The following is a 22,704-nucleotide window of genomic DNA, read 5'->3' as shown; positions in this document are numbered from 1 at the left end:
GTGAAGATGTTGAAATTAGATCTGAATGTTCATTAACAGAATCCATCAATGTACTCATTATCAACAACAATATTCATTCCATAAGTTAAATCTAACTGAACATGATTAACAACTTTTTTATAATCCACCTGTATCTCAGATTTAACATGCATGTAGTAATTTTTTTTCATGATACCAGCTTACAATGTCCGGGAGCTACTCGAGAGATATGGTCAACTATTCAAAGTCTGCACAATCTAAATGCAGAGAGAAAACAAGAAAAAGAGCAATCACAGATTGCAGCCCCTCACCAGAACTTGTTTTGTGTGTTGTGTTGTGTGGTGTTTGTGTCCGAGTGTGTTTTGTAATTAATTAGAAACATAATTACAACGGCCACTTTATAACTGATGGCAGTGATGACTGGGTACCAAGACATCCCGCTTTGATGCAACCCCGCTTTGATCGGACACCTGACCCTGACCCATGACTTTTTATTATTATCACTCAAATGAATTCAAAATGGGATTAAAATAAAATGGTAGACCAAACAGGTACAGTCCTGCATTGGAGTAATCAGAAGGAACCCGAACAAGCAAAAAGTAAAGATGAAGTCATCAGGAGGAACCTGGATAGGATTCACATTTGAGCTGCTGCTCCTCTACCCTCAAACCCACCCAAGCAGAGCCAAGAGAGCCTTATTAAAAAAAAAAACTCCCATCAAAAAATTAATAATTCTGGCTGCCAGACCATGTGTCCAATCAACTTGAAATTTAAAACATGTATTCCCCATCACCACTATATCACAAATGTGGAGTTTCACATCTATTGATTAAGCAGTTCCAGAGAAAACATTATTTAATATTTTCTTAAATCCAATATGGCTGCCAAACCATGTGACTTTAATTATTCTTTAACAATCTTGTACACGCATTCCTTGAGGAATGTGAAGTCTCCCCTCAATCTCTTCAGCCGTTCTGAAGAAGACGACTTTTTTTTCACGGTCTTCGGGTAAATCCAAGATGGCTGCCAGACCATGTGACCTATGACGTCAGAGACATCAAAATTTATTTAGCATGGCGAATCGATCATTCGGGCGCAGTTTCACTTCGATCAATAAAGCGGTTCTGGAGAAGAATATTTTTTCCTTTGTTTAAATAATACGGATGTTGTAATAAAACGGATGTTGTAATAATATTTTTTTCTGTGTTCACATCTTTCCCGAGATAAAACACGGAAATTTTCAAACTGATGGCATGCGGGCATTCTACCGGAATACCACTTCACCGATGACATCATTGTCAAATCACTCTTATTCTCCATGCAGAGTCGTTGCCAGATGCCAAGTTATAATTTTCTTCGAAGTGCGGTTGAGGTGATACAGAGGTCCAAAGTTTTCCCGTTTTCCAACATGGCTGCCACACCACGTGACATACAACATCATAATTATCATTAAACAATTCTGCATGAGTAGTCGCATCTATGGTGAAAATTTCGTGTCAATCAGATAAGCGGTGTTTGAGAAAACAAAGAAAATTCGCATGGATGTACCTTCGGACGGACGGACGGACGGACAACCCAAAAATATAATGCCACCGGCGACTTTGTCAATAATAAAAAAAAACAAAAACTTTCTTTTCCCGATCAATATTTTTTGCAATGTTACATCAATCAAATTTATCATACCAATATAAATTGGGTAAATACATATATATATGTATATATATACATATATATATATATATATATATATATATATATATATACATATATACATATATATATATATACATATATATACATACATATATATACATATATATATATATATATATATATATATATATATATATATATATATATATATATATATATATATATATATATATATATATATAGTAAAACCTTACTTTTGAGAGCATTCTCATCATCCTTGTTGGCCCGATCAATGCAGTCTTGGATTTCCTCGAGCCACAGCACAGCAGACTCATCTGCCGTGTCCTGTATCCACACAAACAAAAATGAGAGAATGCCTCTCAAATAGAGTTGATGAGAATTGTGGTTGTGTTGTAATCATGAGTGTGCCATCTTTCAAAAGGAATACTACTCCGTTTTCCAGTCTGTAAGCATTCGTTTGGTAAATATCTCAAGACACCTTTTGAAAAAGTAGACCAATGTGGTGCCAGTACACTGTCCAAATTTCCAATTATTGCACTCATCTGGGGAAAAGAGGTCTGTGTCGGTGACGTATCTGCATGCATGTGAATTATTTAACCAGTAACCAGCAACTGGGTGGCGTACATGCGTGAAATAGAAGAATTGTTACAAGTCCCTCTGTTATTACTTCTCTAATGGCCCCAATTATTCCCACATTATTGTGGGGTTGGGCTGAAGGCAAAGTTTTTGGCACAGGTCTTTCACGATTCAGGTGGCCACGCCTGACACTCCACTGGAAACGATTTGGGTAGGAATTTGGCCAAACTACCGGCAATAACTCGCCTACTATTTGCAAATGACACTGTGGGATCTTTAACGTCACCCAACTAATCCGAGCAGACAGGACACCTAGCTTAAGATCCATCCAAGGGAGAGCACACATTGCGATGCAACATCCTGATTAAAAGCACCAATCTGACAGTTTGTTGTCTTCTCGGGAATGAAACCCAGACTGGACAGCTCGGAGAGAAATGTGCGAACTCTGCACCATTCTTTCAGAAATACAAGTGTTAGAAGTGATTGCATCCGATTTACATCTGGCTTTGTAAATAGACTTCGTCGCAAGTCATTCGAGTAGTCGGGATGACTAATCTCCGAGGAATTAAAATAACAAAGCTTCAACATTGTTCTAATTTTTTTCTCAATTGATGATCGACTCTGCACAAGCGAAGTAGCAGCTTCCTGCTTAATCAGATGCTTCCGTAAGTTCTTATATGATTTTCTGCCATGGCATCACTGATAAAAAAAACAACCTAGTGATGTGTTGGTAGATTGACCCCTCGAACTTTTGATTTGCTCAAAGACAAGCCATAACATCCAAAAATATGCTACTGAAGTTGATCCAGGTCTGCATCTGCCAATGTGGTTATGGGAATGTGAGGAATGTGGTTATGCGTAGAACAAAGGTCACGATCACACATGACCCAAGTTACAAGTCCATAAGCAATACACATAGAATCTGATCGTGAGAAAAATCGGCCAGGCAATGGGATACACATCATTCATGCGTAAAGACTCAATGCACCCTATTTAGGGCCCTGTCACACCTTGACGTTTTAGCCAGCGTATGGCAAGGTATCAAAATGTATGTAAAACGCTGGCGTACGCTGAACTATTGATGTTTTTTTCCAGTTTTGGATGTATTCATAATGAGTTGGACGTACGCATAACGTATTAGTAATGTACAGAGAACGTTTCGGTAACATCTAGATAACTTACATCAACGAATACTGAGCGTGTTGTCGACGTTCACAACCTATGCCCAACGATAGTCTAACTTATGCATAGTGCGGCAGCGTATCGCCGACGATCACGTGGCGTAGGCTATTAAAAGGCTGCGGCTTAACGATTCAAATCATAACTGCACTAGACCGAAGTGTCAAGCCGCTGTCACACCTTGACGTTTTAGCCAGCGTATGCCGACGTGTGAAAAATTTGCCGAATACGCTGGCACACGTCGAATACGTTATGGGTAAGTCTTGTATACGTTAATAGCATGCTGAAGCACGCTGGCATATGCCGTAGTACGGCGTATGTTGAAAATTTTTGAAAAAAAATTTTTTTTTCTCTCTAAAACCGTATGAAAAAATTGAAAATTCAGCATGTTGAAAATTTTTCGACGTATCCAGCGTATGAGACGTTCCGCATACGCTGGCATAAGTTGTAGGCACATTACATGATCGTTGACACACGTTATTTGTAAGTTACTCATAAGTCGAAACACGTCGAGGTAATGGTTTGCGTCAGTGCTCCAGACTCCCTGGTTGTTTTTTTTTATTTTTCTTTTCTTCGGTATGTCGGTGATGTTGACACTTAGATTTCTCAGATTTCTCAGCGCTCAGACAGACAGACAGACAAACAAACAGCAAAATATTATTAAAAGTTAAAATGGAAATCCAAACAAGTTACTTTGAGTGAAGAAAAGCCAGTCCATCTACTCGACAAGAGGGTCAAATGATTGAAGTCTTCAAACAATTTATTGAAGAATTGGAGAAAAACAAATGCCATTCAAAGTTAAACCCCGGAAAAGAATCCGGTAAAGAACAAGATAAATATTCGAAAGAAAAACTGAATAAGTCAGCAAAGCAATGAAAAGGAAGCATCGTGTTGCTTGGTGAAAAGTTCAGGATTCAAATAAAAGGCAGTGAAGCTGATGTCCAGGAAATTATATGATATTTCACCTGAAAGAGGTATTGAATATGATCACCATCAGCAGTGAGAAAATCACCATATTGACTGCATTACTGAGAAGTTGGTCCACCAGAAAAATCCAGGAATAATTTGGTGCCTCCAAGTGTGTGGCGCGAACAGCCGAAGCCTTGGTCAAATCAAAGGGAATGTTGTCAAACCCAAATCCAAGATATTGCATCGAGGAGGTTTAAAAGATACAGTGAACACTGTCGTATAGTTTTCTCCAAATTCATGAAATCCGCAGAGCCTTCCCCGAGGGACTGACGATGGTGAACAACGTGAAGTCTTGGCCTTTTCACGGGAAAGGAGCTCGGGTGTATGGCTTCACATTGTTATGCTATTCCATCGTTATACTTGTCATGTTCTCAATCACAAATTCAGAAAGTGTCCTGTTAAGTTGAGAACTTGCCATCTTATGAAGTGAATAATTTTCGTGTAGTTAGTAAAATCTGTGTTTAAGTTAGCCGTCATGTCAATTACCACTAGTATTCTGGAAAATTGTCTTGGCTCCTCATCATTCCTCTCATCCCGTTGTAAATTCCCTATCATTTGTTTGTCTTTAATTGCATATTTCTGTTCTGATGCTCCTTTTTTGAAGTCAATCACAAGTTTATCAGGTGTGACACAAGCCCCTGTGATGTCATCGAGCTTCAAGGACGCATCCTCATTGGACGTTTTGAATGCTGCGATGTGGCAGTCAAGGGGTGGGGTGTGATCTGGTACTAAGCCAATAGGAGGTTGCAATTTAAAACCCTCATCTGAACTTGGCCAATAGATTTTAAATGTCTCGACCAACGCCCCCTTATCCAATCAGGGCATAGATACCAAGACGGTTTTGATGGAGCTAAACGCGAGAGTTGATGCCATGATCAAATCTGGCGATTGGGGGGGGGGGGGAGTATGTGGCAGTTTGTTCTGGAGACAAATAGTTGGTGAACGACCTTGAATGAAGCAGGGAGAGCTTGGAGTGAACCATTGGAATTTGTGTCCAAATGAGCAAGAGACAGGTGGAATTGGCACTTTGACATTTCACCCTCAACCTGTCCACTCTCTTTGCTATAAGAAGTGGAAGGGGTATGGTACCACTAAGACCCTGCCTAGATCAGGCCATTCCTCCAAACTGAATGACTAAGCAAGAAGGAAACTGATCAGAGAGGCCACCAAGAGGCCAATGGCAACTTTGAAAGAGCTACATGCCTTTATGACAAAGATTGGTCACCGTGTGCATGTGACAACAATATCCCAAGCACTCCACACGTCTGGCTTGTGCGGTAGGGGTGGCAAGAAAGAAGCCATTACTCAAAAAAGCCCACCTTGAGTCCCATTTGAGGTATGCAAAAAAACACTCCGGAGATTCTGAAGCCGTGTGGCAAAAAGTTTTGTGGTGCGACAAAACTAAGATGGAACTTTTTGGCCGAAAAGCAAAATGTTCCGTTTGGCACAAGCCCAACACAGCACATCACCCAAAGAACACCATCCATCCTGTGAAGCATGGTGGTGGCAACATCATGTTATGGGGATGTTTGTCATCAGCAGGGACTGGGGCACTTGGCAGGATAGAAGGGAAAATGTATGGAGCAATAAAACAGAAAAATCCTGGAAGAAAACCTGCTGCCCTCGACAAGAAAGCTGAAATTAGGATGGAAGTTCACCATTCAGCATAACGACCCAAAGCACATAGCCAAAGCTACACTGGAGTGGCTAAGGAACAAAAAGATCAATGTTCTTGATTGGCCCAGTCGGAGCCCTGACCAAAAATTTGTAGCACGACTTGAAGATAGCTGTCCATCAACGCTCCCCACGCAACTTGACTGAGCTTGAACAGTTTTGTACAGAAGCATGGGCAAATATTGCCAATCAAGGTGTGCAAAGTTGGTAGATACCTATCCCAACAGACTCACAGCTGTAATTGCTGTTAAAGGTGCTTCCACCAAGTATTAACTCAGAGCGGTGGACATTTATCCAACCAAGATATTCTAGTTTTGTGTTTTTAATTAATTTTCTGAAATTTGTGGAATTTGTTTTTCAGTTGGAAGTTGTGGGTTACGACGTGTAAATAAAGGTGCAAAAAAAAAAACCATCTGATTTGATGCAATTTAATTCCAGGCAAGAAGGCAACAAAAGGTGAAAGCGGGTGAAGACTTTTTGTATATAGCAACAGAATCAGAAACATCTTTCGTCTAAGAAACTCTCACCTTAGCCTTTCTTTGTTTTGCCAGAAGCAGCATGTCCTGGTAGTGCTGGGCTAGAATGGGTTGTATACCAGTGATGTCAGCAGCAGGTAGCAACAGTGCTTCCAACGTTCCCGCCATCTCTCCATGCTTCAGAGCCTCATTGATGAGTTCAATGGCCTTTATTCCTGCATAAGGATGGAATACTCTTCAGGGAAAGGGGCAACTGCAAATGATGCACAGAGATAAGTGAGGTTTCCAAAGTCAAAAGACCAGAAAGATGCTTTTCATGCTAACTATCATCTGGCAGGACTTACGATCATTTTCCTTCTGCACAGTGGCGTTCACATTCTGAATACATGTCTGGATGGTATCCCAGGACAAGCATTCGTGCTCGTCCGACGTGGTTTGTGATTTCAAATTGATAAGTGCCTCCACGTAACTGTAGCACATTGCAGGAAAAGCACACAAACAGGTCCATGCATTGTGAGCTCATTTTCCAAAGAAAATCATCAAAAAATGTGAGTCCTAAGTCCTTCATTAGTTTGTCCTATTTTGTGTTCAATTGTAGTTTTAACCGATACATTTTCATTGCTCTTCCTGTTATGTAGTTGGCTGTCAACGAATGCAAGCAGAAAATCCTGGCAATGACCATATCATGCAACACATTTTTCTACGTCACTTTCAAACACACAGTGAGCCTTCGTTGACACAGATGAATACAAGTGTTAGATTTTAAACAGGTATCAAGACCAATGTATCTCCATCGCTTCTGCTGATCTTTGAACAACCAAGAAACCTCATGAAATGACCACAAATAGGTCGAGTGGGCTTATCAGTGTACCTCCCGCCTCATCCACACCCCATGTGCTCATCAAGTGACCTCTCACCAAAAATAGTTGACATTCGAATCTTTTCTTTTTCCAAATCCTTCATGGTGAACGTTAACCAAATCTCCTGAATGGTTGTCCAGCTTCAACAATCTCACCATTATGGAGGCACAGCTACCCTTACTGATTGACCCTTACACCACAGGCAGCACAAAACTATTTTTACAACTATTTAAATTATTTTATTATTTAGATTTACAATGACAATCAACAAGTATTTTCTGAATCTTCTTCTTTCTCTCATCCTCTTCCCTTTAGAAGGGGTGAGGTCTGATGGCACAAAGCTTCTGCCCTGCCTTGACCACAATACTCCTCCACCTTCCTCAGCCAACTGTCTTCACTCTCCAACCATTCTTACCTTTTTGATATTCCTCCTCACTCAATCCTCCAATCTCAACTGCAGTCGACCTCTTTTCCTCCTACCTTTCTCCCTCAACCTTTCCATTTTCTTTGCCATTCTTTCTTCCCGCATCCACATCGTGTCGAGCCCATCATAACCGGAATTTCACCAACCTCCCGGTCAAGCTCATCTGCACACCAATCTCCTCCCTCAGTTAATCAATCCTCCTTCTATCGACCTTCTTCACTCTCACAATACTCCTGACCCAGTTGTTCTCGCAAACCTGCAGCCTCTGTTGCTGTCTTTCCGTCAGTGCCACCGTCTCCAGACCGTAAAGGTAGGCCGGTGTTACACACGACATCAGAACCTTCTCTTTCAATTCCCTTGATATCATTCTGTCTGCCATTACTCCCTCCATCCTACTCCACGGATTCGCACCCACCTGAAACCTCCTTTGCACCTCTGCCTTCGACTTGCCATCCCCGGTCACTGTTCCTCCCAGATACTCAAACCTATTTCCCTGCCTGATCTCCTTCTACTCTAAACTGATATTAATTTCCTTTCTCTGCTGTCCGACCCACATTACCTCGTATTCTCCAAATTCATCTTCAGCCCATGTTTCCCAAATTCCTCCTTCCACTCCTTCAGTACTTCCTACATCTCCTGCCCACTCTCAATCACAGCAGCCAGATCGTCCACATACAGCATCCTCCCCACACTACCCCACAAGCTCACCTTCCTGCTTACCAGCTCCATCACCATGATAAACATGAGTGGGCTAAGAATGCTTCCCTGCCGCAAACCGATGTCCAAGCTCAACAACTCAGACATCCCAGGACCAACCAAAACTCTTCCCTTCATTCCCTTGTACATCTCTTCCACCAACCTAACTTTTGCTTCTGGCGGTACAGTAATTTTAAAGTTCCGTACACCATTGCGTACACATACACGAGACATCGGCAACCTTTTCTGAGTCACGGGAAACACTAAGATTTTGGTATGCGCCTGCAGGCTGCATTCCCGGAGAACAACCCCCACCTATCAAAATAACGTGCCAAAGTAATGTTATCTTGGCACACGAGCAGGTGTGGGAGGTATAATGGACAACACTCGCAACTCAAGTTGCACCAATGATATTTTAGTGAACTTCAGCGCACCAGCAAATAATTTATAGAGGACAACCTGGGAAATTTGACCCGATGCAACCAAAAGTGTAAACTTGAACTCTCAGTGCTTCAGAAAGCAGATGGAAAATTGAGACACCGTCATCGTCAGGAATGGTGACTTATATGCGACAGAATATGCGAGTCCACGCAGAGACTTTCACGTTCATGAAATCCATCTGTAATTGTGTTTTGTGGGACACCTGAGTTTCGATGATCTTCATGAGGCATTCAAAATTTGGAGAGTTGTTTGAAGTAGCGACTCTCAGAAAACTCTCCAGATGGTCGTCAGTGAACCTGGGTCTGTGGCTGGACTTGATAAACTTCATTCATGAGAACTGCACATATACATAAATGCTGCCAAACAGCAATATCTTCTTCAGTGCAAATACCAATGGGCTTGGATATTTGTCCCTTGGGAAGCATTTGCTATGAAAGTTCTGCATCTGAAAGTCTTGAAACTTAATCTTCAGATCAAGGTCCTCTTGTAGTTCCATCAGCTCCGTCTGTAGTTGAGCTGGAATGCCTTCAACATTAACTTGGAATGGTGCAGAAAAGATGCCGAGGTTGGTTTCACCAGCAAAACTGCGTCAGAATTTAAGAACCATGCAGCAATGGCAAATCTGCGAACAGAAATAACAGATTGGAGCGTCTTCTGTGGCTCGTGTTTAAATGGCTCCTTAAATGCGTCGATTCCCAAATGTTCCCACATACAAAATTAACTCAACATGCTTTGCATTCCACGTCCTCCCAATGGCCACAAAATAGGTTCTCATTATAGGGTTCATTAACAATCAAATGGGGTAGGGAAGAAAGAGACACACAACCACGCATGCGGTAAATCAAACTGCAACAGATTAATGTTAAAATAAATATGCACGTGCCCACGGTACGCAACGCTTTACTTATCTCTCATTCATTCAGGGTGATGAGATGAACAGAGGAAGGGAGAGATAGAGATAGAGATAGAGAGATACACATGAGACAGAAAGAAGAGAAAATCTGCTCCCTGTGCAATGCTCGCGCATGCGGGGTGGGTCTTTGTTTGCCCTGTCTTCATGGCATCCCGTGGTGTCCCCCCAACTAGGTTTACCACACAACACCGAACCATGCCAATCCAGGAAGAAACCACAGTATAGCAGGCAGGAACTAGGAAGCAGAAGAGCTATCACAAGCAGTACCCCCAAGAATACAAGTGCAGGCGAGCAGGCAGGGACGACGACGACGACGAACACAATCACCCAGAAGCGCAACATACTTGAACCAACCAGGTAACAAGACTTTACAACCAGCACTAAACCAGCGCAATTCCCCAGCTTTTATTAGGTGTCGATCGGCTGACATGGTCATCAAGCGAGGATCGCTGGCCTGCTCCGATTGGCGGGGCAAAACGGGACGTTTCCAGATCATGCATAGTCCATCCCCCTATCATGTGCTGGGTGTCCATATATGGGCCTGTCTGTGCCCTTCGCAACCATTTGCACAGTTTTGGTATGTTCACAGTAGGCAGTTTGGGGCAACTGCTTGCAGAAAACATACAGGAGGACAGATTAAAATCAGGGAACATTGCAGAATGTATGTGGGAGGCATTGGGGTGGGTGACCAAACTCCTTACACCAAATCAGTTTGAACATATCTGCAAGCTTCTCTTCTCCACAAGCATTAAATAAATACATTTACATCGATATGGACAAAGTTTGGAAAAGAGAGCAAGTGTCAAATTCAACAAACAGTTTTCTTTCAATTATTGCATCATACCGTACAAGATTATGAATGGCAGATTGTAATAGTAATAAATAAATTATTTACATTTGCATGAACAGGATCACAAATAACTTCCTCCCAGCATCCCTCTTACACAGCCAGCCGGCATCAGCCAATGCTATTCCCACTGATAGCACATTCATAAGCTGAGAAAATTAACCTGTCGGCGCAACCTGCTGTCATTGATGAACCAAGAAGGAAAACTTGAGCCTACTTTTCAAATGCTATCACATGGACATCTCACTCATCGAGTCATTATATAATATGTCATGCTGGTTGTCTGGCAAAAAAAAAAAATAAGGAAACACTCAAACGGCTTTTACCCACGACTGCCACACCCAAACGAGTTCCTTATTTTTCAATATGTTTTAGTGCAAACCTTTTGAAAGAACTTTCGTCAACTTTTTGGTGCATAGGAATGTTTCATGAATGCAACCATCGCTGTTCGTACTTTGCACTCAAAAATAATTCTTAACCAAAGATGTGGTCGACGCAACTATACTTATTGATCGCGCCAAGAAAAGTGTTTCCACTCCACCACTTAACTTTCTAAATGGGGTATTTTGACTTCTTCTTGATGTGGTTCTTTTTTAGCTTTCAATGAAACTCGACCACAACTATCATTGCCTATGATGTACCAATGAGAAAAATCAGGGTCAAGGTTCTAAAGTGTTGTTCCCCCCCCCACCCAAAAAAGGTTTGATGACAACCTTCACGACCCGTGATGTCCCAAAGTTTGTTCACGGCATTTAATAAATAAATAAATAAATACTTTTTTTATTTTTAATCGGCCCATAGCATTAGTTCATTGGTACATTTTACTGATTCCGTCCCACATTAGCATCCTCTTCAGCATCATGATTCTACCAGGTGAGTGCCAAGGGGTATTGCCCTGATTGTATTTCTTTCTTGCTGCAGTAGCTGCCATGTTGTCTTGTTTTTAAAAAAAAAAAAAAAGCTGTGTCACTGCAACCAAAGATAATAGGTAAGTGCTGTTATTGTAGATTTGTGAACTGAGAATTGATGACTAAGCAGATACTGTACATGCATTATGCACATAATGTCTGAATTTTTTTTTGTTAATACAATGCAGGACACCGTAATGGCTTCTGCCTTAAACTTCTGTCACACGAATGGAGCTTAGATCCTGCTTTGGCAGGGTTCCATCATGGTGAAATTGCAAAGTTTCTCGTGAAGACAAAATACTACCGCTCACCAATTGACATTTCATTGCACAAGACCAGACGTACTGTACTTATTCTTCGTTCCTGCGCAGCACAAGGCTGTGGGGTAGCATCATTGGCCGAGGGCATTGTTGTACCGCTGATGCAATGCCCTCTGTGGGTTAGCGCAGGGAGTTGGAATTTGTTCAGTGTGCAGACAATAGCTCGCCTACTCTTTCCAAAGTACACCATGGGATCTTTAACATCCAGCAACGAATGCTGGCAGATGGGACGACAGTTTTAAAGTCCATCCGAGAGGTGGCACACACGTTGATAAATCACCCTGCCTGTGAAACAACAGAATGACAGATTACAGCTTGGTCGAGATTCAAACCGAAGCAAGACAGCTTCGAGGCGAGTGTGCGTACCTCGAGGCCATTCCCAGTTTTCCCTCCTGAGAGCTTCCTTCAGTGTCCATCTTATCCACCCCATTCATCCTCTCCTGCCCCCATTCCTCCCAACACCCATTGTCTGTCTGTCTGTCTGTCTGTCTGTCTGTCTGTCTGTCTGTCTGTCTGTCTCTCTCTCTCTCTCTCTGTCTGTCTCTCTCTCTCTCTGGTGGGGCAGAGAAACGGGAGATTTTAAAAACTGATCTTTGCTATGCCGACATGATCACAACTCTTTTGACTGATCAACTAGCTACGAGGTTTCCTCAAGTTAATGAGTCCAGTCGGTTTCAAGAAGATGGCGTGATGTCTCAATCCACCAGTGTCAATGGCTGCCGTACGACTACTTTTTCAAAACCACATCATCTGCAGGAAGTGACATTTCTCGGCCTCCAAGCTCCCCCAGACTTGTCATCAGGTGCCTTTTTTTATGGAGGCACTTATAAAGCAAAGTGTACGCTCATCACCCACACAATATTGAAGAGCTGAAAGAAAGTCTTCGTCAAAAAAAATTCTGGAATTTCTTTGGAGATGCTACACCAAGTCATGGGAAACATGCGTGGAAGACTAGAGGAATGCCTGTGCAGAGACGGAGGTCACCTCGAGGATCTGATCTTCAAGATAAAAAAAAGGCACGTTATGTAATTTAAGACGTCATATTTGTAATTTGCAAATACAAAATGTTTATTCAATTACTAAGTTTTTAAAAATCGCCTGTTTCTCTGCCCCACCCTGTACTAGCACTTCCACAAGTCTCAGCTATGTAGACAAAAAAAAAAAACAATGGTATAGCATTGGGTCTTCATGGCTATAATACTATCACTGTTCAAGGATGCCAAAAGTCTGTTCAATAATGCAAATTCTTCATTAAGCTGCTGTTCCTCAATTTGTGAACCAATGATACCCTCTCAAGTAGACCTGTTTTCATTGATGGTGACACTCCTACACCATGAAGCAGCGGAGATGCAATAATTGCAAAACAATACACCATCGACATAATTTCCTGGCTGGCTGCTAACCTTAATGCCATTGCAACCCACAAGTGCAAAACCTAAATGAATGAACACAGGCACATCATCAATCCCATTCCACAGGAAAATTATGTGTCTGGTTATGAGTTGAGAGGTGGTGAGTCTCTGTTGTTTGCTCGTGAAACAAATATAAAAGGAATTAAGTGATTCATCAGGATGTCAAAATATCAATAATATTCGATGTCACAGCAAAACTTATCCACAACTCAGGAATTTTCGATGTCAGTGCAATTCCCGCTTGGCTATTGAGCCAAATGAAACTGTTTTCATTAATTACCCTGTGTTGTTATAAGTTGGTGTTCACATATGCAAGTGTTATGTATTGCATCATAGCACGTCACTCCCTGAAACTGTGCATTATTAATTCCAGCAGTGAGGCATGTGCTACTTCCTGCGGTATTGTGTGTGTGTTGCTTCCTGTGGTTTAGATCACATGTTGCTTCCTGTGGTTTAGATCACATGTCGCTTCCTGGGGTGTAGATCACGTGTCGCTTCCTGTGGTGTAGATCGCTTGTCGCTTCCTGTGGTTTAGATCGCGTGTCGCTTCCGGGGGTGTAGATCACGCGTCGCTTCCTGTCCTTTAGAGCACGCGTCGCTTCCTGTCCTTTAGAGCACGCGTCGCTTCCTGTCCTTTAGAGCACGCGTCGCTTCCTGTCCTTTAGAGCACGCGTCGCTTCCTGTCCTTTAGAGCACGCGTCGCTTCCTGTCCTTTAGAGCACGCGTCGCTTCCTGTCCTTTAGAGCACGCGTCGCTTCCTGTCCTTTAGAGCACGCGTCGCTTCCTGTCCTTTAGAGCACGCGTCGCTTCCTGTCCTTTAGAGCACGCGTCGCTTCCTGTCCTTTAGAGCACGCGTCGCTTCCTGTCCTTTAGAGCACGCGTCGCTTCCTGTCCTTTAGAGCACGCGTCGCTTCCTGTCCTTTAGAGCACGCGTCGCTTCCTGTCCTTTAGAGCACGCGTCGCTTCCTGTCCTTTAGAGCACGCGTCGCTTCCTGTCCTTTAGAGCACGCGTCGCTTCCTGTCCTTTAGAGCACGCGTCGCTTCCTGTCCTTTAGAGCACGCGTCGCTTCCTGTCCTTTAGAGCACGCGCCGCTTCCTGTCCTTTAGAGCACGCGCCGCTTCCTGTCCTTTAGAGCACGCGCCGCTTCCTGTCCTTGAGAGCACGCGCCGCTTCCTGTCCTTTAGAGCACACGCCACTTCCTGTCCTTGAGAGCACGCGCCACTTCCTGTCCTTGAGAGCACGCGCCACTTCCTGTCCTTGAGAGCACGCGCCACTTCCTGTCCTTGAGAGCACTGGCCACTTCCTGTCCTTGAGAGCACGCGTCACTTCCTGTCCTTGAGAGCACTGGCCACTTCCTGTCCTTGAGAGCACGCGTCACTTCCTGTCCTTGAGAGCACGCGTCACTTCCTGTCCTTGAGAGCACGCGCCACTTCCTGTCCTTGAGAGCACGCGCCACTTCCTGTCCTTGAGAGCACGCGCCACTTCCTGTCCTTGATCGCACGCGTCACTTCCTGTCCTTGAGAGCACGCGTCACTTCCCATCATTTAGAGCACGCGTCACTTCCCGTCCTTGAGAGCACGCGTCACTTCCTGTCCTTTAGAGCACGCGCCACTTCCTGTCCTTTCGAGCACGCGCCACTTCCTGTCCTTTCGAGCACGCGCCACTTCCTGTCCTTGAGAGCACGCGCCACTTCCTGTCCTTGAGAGCACGCGCCACTTCCTGTCCTTGAGAGCACGCGCCACTTCCTGTCCTTGAGAGCACGCGCCACTTCCTGTCCTTGAGAGCACGCGCCACTTCCTGTCCTTGAGAGCACGCGCCACTTCCTGTCCTTGAGAGCACGCGCCACTTCCTGTCCTTGAGAGCACGCGCCACTTCCTGTCCTTGAGAGCACGCGCCACTTCCTGTCCTTGAGAGCACGCGCCACTTCCTGTCCTTGAGAGCACTGGCCACTTCCTGTTCTTGAGAGCACGCGTCACTTCCTGTCCTTGAGAGCACGCGTCACTTCCTGTCCTTGAGAGCACGCGCCACTTCCTGTCCTTGATCGCACGCGTCACTTCCTGTCCTTGAGAGCACGCGTCACTTCCTGTCCTTGAGAGCATGTGCTGCTTCCTGTCGTTTAGAGCACGCGTCACTTCCTGTCCTTGAGAGCATGTGCTGCTTCCTGTCGTTTAGAGCACATGTTGCTTCATGTAAGAAGTGTTACTGAAAATACACAGTTCCCCCAATTCTACTATTTTCATTGCATTATCATAAAGTTAAGGTTGTCATAAAGGCAATGTTCGAAAGGTACTTAATTGCTACAAAAGCCTTGTAAAACAAAATAATTATGACCATTCCTTTTGCACTATTAGACACACGTACGTCTGCTGAGGCAGTTATATTGACTAGGGGGCAGAATCCTGGACAGGTTGCCACTCCGACACAGGATAATCATGGTTCATTTTTTTTTGGAACTCATTTTGCCGACCACAGAAGGATGACGGGCTGAGTCAACCCACCTGATGTTGTGTAAGGCACAACAGGGGTTCAGCTCAGGACCTTAAGAATCTTAAGCCAGCCACTTTAACCATTAAGCCACCACCAGGCTTGCAAAACATACAACAACAAAAATAATTGAATAAGTCAAATAAGCAATGCACACAATGATACACAAAATTTAAATTATCATTGAAATATTATTTAAATGTTGGGAACAGTGTGCCTCAAATACAAACTAAACACCTTGCGCTTCCGTGCTTGTATCACAGCTGTCGTTTAGAGCTGTATTTAACATGAACAAGTGTCACAGCTGGTGTCATGAATAACCCTTTCGAAAAATCTCATGGTGGCAAGCATAATCACCGGTCGAGGTTGGCATTGTCCATTCCCTGCAGGTTGTGCGAGTTCTCAGCAAGAAGAGCCAGCACAGCGACAGCATCATGTGACTCTAAAGCCTGGTTCATGAGTGCCCTGGTGGAGAGGGACTTCAGTTCCATACTCAACTCCTCGTGGCTCAGATCGCCCTGCAGACCAAAATGTAGTCCGTTATTGGTACAATTTTTTCAAGATCTATAGAGTAATAATATATAGAGCTGGATGCACAATGAAAATCATGTCAATGGGACCACGTTTCTCTGGGCGGTGCCAGTGCATTCTCCTTACCTTGATCTCCTGCATTGTCCGCAGTTCTTGCTGATAGAGTCTTGCAGTAAAGGGCAACACTGGTGGCAACAGAGCCTCAGGCTGCTGCAAGGCAAGCAGCGTCTCTTCCTCATTGCCTGCTCGTAGCGCTGCGTTTATCTTTACTACAGCTGTTGCCTCTGCCACAAACACCAAAATGATCAGACATTTGTTCTTTCTTCGACAAATGTCATGAATATAGGGTGTCCCAAAAAAATATACAACTTTTAAAATGCTTCGTTTGATCCTATAAAAGCAGTAATTTTGTCACCAATGCTTCATTTCTTGTTGCAGAGACCCTGAAGTTTATTTTGATACCAAGCAAGCACCAGAAAAATGCCAAGACTGACCGTACAACAACGGACGAAAATTATTGAACTTTGGCACCAGACGAAAAGTGTCATACAGGTGCAACGTCTTTACTCGAGACATTTTGGTCTCCACTTGCGCCATGCACCAAACTTTTGGACAATAAAGTGCACCATCGCAAAGTTTACCAATGTGGGAACCATCTGTGACCTTCGCAAGGGTCACAGTGGTCGGAAGAGGACAGGTCGTAGTGAAGAAAATGTGGAAATGGTGAGACAGGCGGTCATTCAGAGTCCAAAAAAAAATCGATCCGACGACTTTCTGCCGAGACAAACATTCATAAGAGCACCGTTCAGAGGATCCTTCGCCAAGACATTCATGCCTTTTCATACAAAATTCAAACGGAAACGGTGCTTACTGATCAACAGAAACGCAAACGACTAGACTTTGCAAATTGGTTCTCAGGAAAGTTGGAGGAAGATGCAGACTTCCTCAAAAAAACTTCACATGATGGACGAATGCCATGCTCACTTGTCCGGGGAGGTAAACAAGCAAAACTTTTGGTACTGGGGAACTGAAAATCCTGGTAATGCATCAACTGAACTGGTGCCTCGATCTGTTCTCAAAGTCACGATGTGGGTGGCGGTTGGTTGGTATGGGATAATTGGTCCATACTTCTTTGAAAATGACCAGGGACGCACTTGCATGGTAAACCAGAGGAGCTATCTCGAAATGATTCAGGAATTCTATCTGCCTGAGCTACATACTCAGGCCCGTAGGAGAAACAACCTGATCCAGACGAGAGCCCAGTGGTTCCAGCAGGATGGGGCACCACCCCATACAGCCAGGGAAACAAGGCGTTTTCTCAACCAACATTTTGAGGGCCGCTTTATCTCCCTCTACAAAGATGTCGAGTGGCCACCGCATTCCCCTGACCTTACTCCTCCAGACTTCTTCTTGTGGGGGTATCTCAAGGACAGGATCTATGGAAACCTTAGGCCTCAGACTCTTGGTCAGCTGAAGGAAAACATCCACCGATAAATCCAGAACATTCCTCAGGAAACGTTTCCCAAAGTGATGGAGAACATGACAACGCGTTTGCAGGCAGTGATCGGACAAGGTGGAGCCTCCGTCGAACATGTGGTCTTAAAGAAAACGACGGTTCTATACCAAAATTTAAATTTTGGTGGCAATTTTGACATTGGTACAATAAACTTCAACCTTTCAGCTTTCTATCCAGCCATATATCTTTTTTAAAAATATATGTTATGACCATCCTCTTTGCAGATGAAAAGTTGTATATTTTTTTGGGACACCCTGTATTATTTAAGATGATTCTAGAAGTTTACTGTGTGGTTCGATAATGGAGTCGAGATCAGATTTAAGAATGTGAATTCCAAGGAAAGTAGAATAAAAAGCAATGCCAGTGTTCGCAGTGGCAAAGCTATCAATCATGAAAAGGTGCTTTTAAACGTAGACAATAGTACCATGGACGTAGAAGGTGAGGGGGGGGGGTGCCGGATGGGCCTTTGAGAGAGAGACAGTGGGAGTGTGAGATTTGTCAGGATTGAAATACATATGCTAAGTGGTTGACCAGCTTGTGATTGTGTCAAGGTCTGAGGAGAGAGAAGAGGCTGCTGATGCCTGCTGAAGGATGAGGGACGTCATGGCACTGCGAGAATAATCAGCAAATAGATAAAGAGGATTTTCTATAAAGTCAGAGAGATCGTTCACGAAGATCAGGAATAGGACTGGGCCCAGAACATTGCCTTAGGATCACTCCAGCCTTGACAGGGAGAGGGGATGAAAGGATTCCATTGAGTGCTACATGTTGGCTATGAGAGTAAAGCAAGTCAGAAAGCCATGTGTGGAGTTGGCTTTTGATGCCAAAAGCAGAGAGTTTGGAGAATAAGGCAGGATGCCAGACTGTATCAAAAGCTCGCGAGAGTTCCAGAGAGGCGGCCATGATCTCAAGTCCGACATTGAGGGCCTCCGTCCATTGTTGGGAGAATAATTTAATTTATCCTACCTGACCACAACCCCACCTCTCAACTGGTGATGAGCAGGGCAGAAAATGTGTTTGTGTGGCAGATGATGCTTATTGCTAACAGGTCATGAAGTATTTGCTGTCATGGAACTCGACCTCTGCCTTACACCCTTCATAAAGTTAGTGGTTTCGACACACACACACACACTGACACACACACACACACACACACACACACACACACACACACACACACACACACACACACACGAAGGGTGGGTGGGAAGTGTCAGGCATGGAGGATATGAGGGAAGAGAAGGGGTGGGAGGAGGGACCCGCAACTGCCTGGCACTGCCGGGAACCTTTGCGAGTAAAAACATAAATCTCAGTCTGCAAAAACCGGAGTGCTACACAAACGCCATCCTAGTTTGGAGGTGATGTGTCAACATAATTTATGTGCATGATGTCAGTGTCATGTCATATCTCGGGTCAGTGTGCTACTTTCGTTTAATTTATTATTCCTGACTGTAAACCTCCAAAGAGGTTGATGATCAGCGGGGCAGAGACAGTATTCGTGTGGCAGACAACACTTGTTGCTAACAGATTGTGCAGCAAGTGCAGTGATGGGACTCCATCGACATGCACGTCTATTAATGACGTACCATTGGAATGTACCTTTCAACCTTTTAGATCTTTGAAGACTCTTTAAGACCCCCAAGACTCAAAGGACACAAAAGACCCAAATAACCCCAAAAAACACAATAGACCCCAAAAAGACCCCGAAAACCCAAATGACCCAGAATATCCACAGCACCCAAAAGACACCGAAGACCCAAAAGTCCCCAAGGACCCAAAATACCCCAAAGACCAATCCACTTGAGTATATATATATATATATATATATGTATATATATATATATATATATATGTATATATATATATATATATATATATATATATATATATATATATATATATATATATATATATATATATACAAAAATGAATGAACATATAGAAACATAAATCCAAGTGGCACCTCTTAACTCATGCTAGGAGCCAGGAATCCATGGGCCACTTCAGCACTTTCTACAAGGGTGCTGACCAACACGGGATGCCTGCCACGCATCTACACGATATAGGCATTGATCACACAGAAAACGAGATTTCTGGATTGTAGCCAGAAAGAAGATATTGAAGTTAAAATGTAACTACAGGTTTAGTTGCAGTCTTTAAAAGACACAGAAGCACCCACTGCTAAATGTGTGTCAGCATCAGTCAGCCTGAACAGGCTTCAGAAGCCTTTGTGGCAATATTGCAATATTTCAATCATAAATGTGGGAGAGGAAATAGGGAATCAGCCCCATGCAAGCCTGCAAGTGCAGGGCAAATTCTGCTGCATCGAAAAGCAAAAGGATCAAGAATGAAAACAGGAGCAAACTAGAAGGGCACTTGGTAGAGCGCATACCTCTGCCATGCAATGCCTGATCCAGTAGGACATATCAGGCCGAATAAACTTTTGAAATATCATGCTATACTGTATGTCGTTTTTGGCCCCATCTCTCAATGGTGAAGCATCACTTTTAAAGATTAAAAATTCTCGTATCTGGATCTGGATTCAGATCTTCACCAAAACATAATCATGTCGGTGGTATCACACATTCAACCTGCCCACCAAATTTAATCCGAATCGCAGACAAACAAACAAACAAACAAACAAAGACAATAATAAAGTTGACCGACCAATACAGCATACCGTACTTGCAAATCTTCAATTTTGCAAGTAACAGACAGACAGACAGACAGACGGGGGTAAAACCATAACCTCCTACCTTCGGTGGCAGAGGTAATTAGACATGCTTTTGCTGTGATTCTGAACCGACATGTTCATGAGTATATACTTTATCTCTTAACTGAGATCACCACCGTTTATCACAAAAATTCATAATATCTATATCAATTATTATTTTTATTCCGATCGCTCCCGCACGGTATATTTATGGAGTCACGCTGATCCTTTTGTTGTACGTTTTGCATTTTGACTTGCAAATATCGTGTAAATGTAGTTTTCGACCTTACTCAAATTTTCACGATGAGCTTGTGCATTGGCGGTCTCCACTCCATCTTGAAGGTCCTCCTTGTTCAGTATCTCATCTTTACCAAGGCTCTGGCAAAAGCAAACCAAGGTAACACTTACAATTATCCTTCGTGTTGTGTGGCCTCTCGTTTGAACACAGAATGGTAATGCTTACCATGGTATTGTGACACTTTAAAAAGAACATTCAGAGTGCAATGACATAAGTGACAGCATAACAATAAATTATAGCCTTTTGTTGGATCACATACAGAACAATGAAAAGGAAAACGTTTTTGGGGCAGAGAAAGCAATGCTTTGTTTTCACGACATGTGATAAACTTCATTTGATTGGACTGTTCCCAGACCAAACACCCCTCACCTCAGCCTTTTCTGTGTGCCGTTTTGATAGTTCTTGCAGGTACCATGGTCCATTAGCTTGACGGATGTTCGGCAAAGCCAAGGCGGGAGATTGCAGTGTTTCTAAGAGCTGTTCTTCATCAGATTCACAAAGGGCTTTCTCCACATTGTTCAATGCTGTACATTCTGTTGGATGAAATGAATGGCTTTTGGTGAATTTGATCAAAAATGTATTGCAGGATAAAGATCCCAAATATGATGTACCAAAAACATTATATGTTGCATGTCTAATGCTCGTCTATAATACCCGGCCCTCACTGCGACTTCATGCGTGTCATATACGCCTGGTGTTGCCTCAGTGGTTAGGCTGGCTGTCTTGGGATCTTAGGGTCCTAAGTTCGAGCCCCGTTGGCTGCTGAATTAACACCAGGTGGGGTTGACTCAGCCTGTCATCCTTGTGAAGTTGACGAAATGAGTACCAATGCACTGGTTTTGGGGCACGGCATCAGCGGCACAGCAAGCTCCGCAATAAAATGAAAGCTACCCAGCAGCCTAGCTGTGCCATATGCCAGAAGAAGAAAAATGCGTGTCATGATGGTTGAACTCGTTGTTGCAACATTATGTACAAGTATAATTTGGTGATTCTCTGAAAATTAAGTTATCTTTAAATCGTGATTTTGCACCAGAGCATTCCTCCGGCGTTCGATGCCACTCACCGAACTTTACAAAAGTTCACACGGTGCCAAAGATATTGATGAAAACATTTATGGGGAAAAAAAATTAACCCGGATAAATCATACCACGATTTCACCCAGATAAATGACCCCACAGAAAATGTCAGCCACCATCTCAAAGTGCTTTCAAGGTTACCCTCATAAATATAAGGTACCACCCTCGTTTCAGTTTCAGGGAGCCATGCATGCCTGGTGTTGGCTTAATGGTTAGGGTGGTGGGCTTGGGATCCTAGGGTCCTGAGTTCAAATCCTGCTTGGCTGTCGAATTAATACCAGGTGGGGTTGACTTAGGCTGTCATCTTTCTGAATTTGGCAAAATGAGTACCAGCTTGCTGGGATGATTGAGCCATTCAAGTAACCAGTGTCGGAGTGGCGACTCATCCAGGATTGTGTCCAACAGCCCAGGTGAGCGTTTCAGCAGCACTGATGCGCTGGACAGAGTATGGTCCCAATGGATGGATAGATGGAACCATGCCCATGCATTTTTCAATGGTGAATAAAATTTGTTTTTTGGTGATTTCAGGAGGCTTGTATCTTGCCCCGGATAAAGATACAATCAGCGAAAATTTGAACTCTTGGTAATTTTGACCCAAGCTATGTAAATTCGCCCTCAAAAATCTGTACAGGTTTAGCCACATCTAAGTTAAAGACATCTTGAAACAGACATTTTGTCTTACAAAGTTGAATTTTAGTGTGTGTGGTCGTATGACAGCTTAGCTGCCGGAGTAGCTA

The 22,704-nt window shown here is 43.4% G+C and overlaps 1 protein-coding gene across 3 annotated transcripts in view; it reads right to left on the bottom strand.

The window, feature by feature from the left end:
* The window catches only part of LOC147015141 (ras GTPase-activating-like protein IQGAP1), a 255,416-nt gene that overhangs the window by 164,318 nt on the left and 68,394 nt on the right, over nucleotides 1-22,704 (bottom strand). For all 3 annotated transcript variants that reach the window (XM_085849639.1, XM_085849637.1, XM_085849638.1), the window contains 7 exons: nucleotides 21,261-21,424; nucleotides 20,884-20,971; nucleotides 16,491-16,648; nucleotides 16,191-16,351; nucleotides 6,872-6,996; nucleotides 6,579-6,742; nucleotides 1,887-1,977 (listed from right to left, as the gene is read on the bottom strand). In XM_085849639.1, the coding sequence (XP_085705765.1) occupies nucleotides 1,887-1,977; nucleotides 6,579-6,742; nucleotides 6,872-6,996; nucleotides 16,191-16,351; nucleotides 16,491-16,648; nucleotides 20,884-20,971; nucleotides 21,261-21,424 (951 nt within the window). The remainder of the gene's footprint in view (nucleotides 1-1,886; nucleotides 1,978-6,578; nucleotides 6,743-6,871; nucleotides 6,997-16,190; nucleotides 16,352-16,490; nucleotides 16,649-20,883; nucleotides 20,972-21,260; nucleotides 21,425-22,704) is intronic.

The sequence above is a fragment of the Eptatretus burgeri genome, chromosome 12, assembly GCF_056783735.1.
Source record: "Eptatretus burgeri isolate ZD-2024b chromosome 12, Ebu_testis_v1, whole genome shotgun sequence".
Classification (NCBI taxonomy): Eukaryota; Metazoa; Chordata; class Myxini; order Myxiniformes; family Myxinidae; genus Eptatretus; species Eptatretus burgeri.
The sequence above is the reverse complement of the archived record's forward strand: the minus strand, read 5'-3'. Positions and strand labels throughout refer to the sequence as shown.